The 2,996-nt window shown below is 44.1% G+C and overlaps 1 protein-coding gene across 1 annotated transcript; it reads left to right on the top strand.

Moving 5' to 3' along the window:
• The first annotated feature begins 1,735 nt into the window (after positions 1 to 1,735).
• LOC114691588 (olfactory receptor 3A1) lies at positions 1,736 to 2,690 on the top strand. Its single transcript, XM_028867028.2, has one exon. It carries the CDS (start codon positions 1,738 to 1,740, stop codon positions 2,683 to 2,685), a length of 948 nt encoding a protein of 315 aa, XP_028722861.1. The 5' UTR covers positions 1,736 to 1,737; the 3' UTR covers positions 2,686 to 2,690.
• Positions 2,691 to 2,996: the final 306 nt, after the last annotated feature.

Below are 2,996 nucleotides of genomic sequence, written 5' to 3'. Positions count from 1 at the left end.
AGTGCTTCTCACTCAACTCTATCCACCCTCCTTTCAAAGTCTAGCTTTTCCAAATTTATATTTATCCCTTAAAAATCTTTTGAATAATTCTTGCTAGTCACAGAAGCTCCTTTTTTGTCAACTGGTGCAGCCATCCATTTACTTGTGAAGTGGTACACAGATACAGTAGATCTATTCATATAGGTCCCAAAGAGAAGTAAGATATGGATTCTTCCCTTGAATTAAACTGGAGTGATTAGGTAAAGAGCTAAAAGATTTCTATAGGTTAGCAACATGTAGAATATAATCAAAGTGTGTTAGGATTGTGAAGACACAAGTGCACTCTGGAATGGGCAGGAACCGGTCAGGAAATAGCATCATTTGCACCAATCATGGAAATGTGCCATAGGACACTGCAAGAACATTCTATGCAGAGAAACTGCCAGAAGTAATGATGAGGATGCAGGAAATCAAGATGAAAAGCTGCTGTGGCTATGACCCACTAAGGCACTCACTTGAACTTCAACTACTTGCCTCTAAGGCAAGACCTGGGGTTCACAAAAGCCCAGCCACAGGAATTATGAGTGGAACTCTGAGTCATAGGAGTGGTTCACAGAGAGCTTCAGGAGGAATTTAAGAAAGGCAAGACCTTGAGCCCTTGAGATCCTAGGATTAACTGAAGTTAAGAGCAGGGGCTATAGAGGGTTAAACCTGCCCGGCCCATGTCTCTTGCATTATGCATGTTCATGTTTTTCTTGATGTGAACAAGGAATAAAATAGTACTCATTCTACAGTGATGCTGAAGGAGTTAATTAACTACTACAGTAAAGTCCTTGGAACAGTGCCTAGCCTAGAGCAAGCTTACCAGTACCTCATCTGGAAGTGTTATCAGAGAATGTCTCAAGAAAACTGTCCACATCCCAGGCATTGGCTGCTGCAGAGAAAGAGAGCTGTTTCTCTTTTGCTGCATTAGTTCACTGTGATGTAGTATGTAGTAGGTTTACATGAGCAGCTCCAGGTGTGACACACATAGCATTTAAAACTCTGTGTCAACTGTAGACAGTTTAGAAAGCTGGAACAAGCAAGGAAGTAAATGCCATCTTAGTTAAAGCCAGTGGTGAGATTGCGATTTCCTTCTCCTCTTTCTCTCTCTCTCTCTCTCTCTCTCTCTCTCTCTCTCTCTCTCTCTCTCTCTCTGTCATTATCTCTTTCTCTCTCTCACACTCTCTCTTACACACACACACAACTCTCTCTCACATTCTCTCACACACACACTCTCTCCCTCTCTCACGCTCACACACACTCTTTCTCTCTCTTACACACACAACCTGCTTCAATCTTATAACTTTATGCCATGAGAATTTCACTTCTTAAGGAAAACACAATAGTGATTATATTTTAAGTAAATAGGGACTTCTTAAAATTTTAACTCCTATTGTCTTGATAGTTCTTTTATTTTTGCAGATAAACATTTTTTTCCATCATACAAACTTTGATACAAGGTACAAACACACTGACACTCAAGAAACCCTAGTTCCTCAACAACAACAGGTTACACTTCTTAAATGACTTCTTGTCTATTTTGAGATTATTATAAAATGACATCATTTGGAGGGAGGGAAGGGAAGGGAAGGAGTGATGTAAGTTCCCCCTTTAAGTTTCTAATTGGTAAGCTTTCCAGCACCTATGATTTAAATTTTCCCAATTCATTGAGAGAGCTCATGGTTCTCCTGCCTGGTTGTTTCTTTAGAGGAACTCATGCAGCCAAAGCCTAGAGCCAATGGAACAAGTGTTACTGAATTCATCCTGCTGGGTTTGGTGGAGACACCAGAGCTGTGGCCAGTTGTCTTCATACTCTTCCTCTTGGCTTACATGGCCACAGTTGTGGGCAACCTCAGCATCCTGGCAGCTGTCTTGGTGGAACCCAAACTCCACACTCCCATGTACTTCTTCCTGGGGAACCTGTCAGTGATGGACGTGGGGTGCATCAGCGTCACTATTCCCTGCATGTTGGTTCGGATCTTGTCCCACAAGCGTACAATTCCATATGGAGACTGCCTCACGCAGCTCTTCTTCTTCCATCTGCTGGTTGGAGTTGACTGCTTTCTGTTGACAGCCATGGCTTATGACCGGTTCCTGGCCATCTGCCGGCCCCTCACCTACAGCACCCGCATGAACCACACAGTCCAGAGGATCTTGGTGGCCATGTCCTGGGCTTGTGCCTTCAGCAATGCACTGACCCACACCGTGGCCATATCCACACTCAACTTCTGTGGTCCCAATGTGATCAATCACTTCTACTGTGACCTGCCCCAGCTCTTCCAGCTGTCCTGCTCCAGCACCCAGCTCAATGAGCTGCTGCTCTTTGCAGTGGGTTTCATAATGGCAGGAACCCCCATGATACTCATTTTCACCTCCTACATCCACGTGGCAGCTGCAGTTCTGCGAATCCGCTCTGCTGAAGGCAGGAAGAAAGCCTTCTCCACGTGTAGCTCCCACCTGACTGTGGTTGCCATATTCTATGGTGCAGGCATCTTTAACTATATGAGACTTGGTTCTATCAAACTGTCAGATAAGGATAAAGCTATTGGGATTTTCAACACTGTCATCAACCCCATGCTGAACCCGCTCATCTACAGCCTCAGGAACCCTGATGTGCAGGCTGCTCTCTGGAGGGTATTTACGGGGAGGCGGCCAGCAGCTTAAGGGGGTCTCAAGGTTCCTTCCATCTATTTCTTTCAAAACTAAACCCAGGAATGTGAGTGTCTTATAGCATCAAAAACTACAACAAATGTTCAAAATTCTTTCCATCTCAAAGCTTAAAATAAGGGATAATATTTATTGTCCTTGAAAGAGGTCATAGCCAGGTATGGATCGTATGTACATAGGTTCTCCCAGGTCTTCCCTTTGATGAGTTCCACCTTTAGTCACCTTATTTTCCCTTGAGCTGGAGTTCCCAGAGTGTCTCAGAAAGCATCCTCCTCAGGGGTCATAATTATTCTTCAATTTCTGGAACC

The sequence above is a fragment of the Peromyscus leucopus genome, chromosome 8b (assembly GCF_004664715.2).
Source record: "Peromyscus leucopus breed LL Stock chromosome 8b, UCI_PerLeu_2.1, whole genome shotgun sequence".
In the NCBI taxonomy this organism is placed as follows: Eukaryota; Metazoa; Chordata; class Mammalia; order Rodentia; family Cricetidae; genus Peromyscus; species Peromyscus leucopus.
This window is presented reverse-complemented; position numbering and strand designations above follow the sequence as displayed.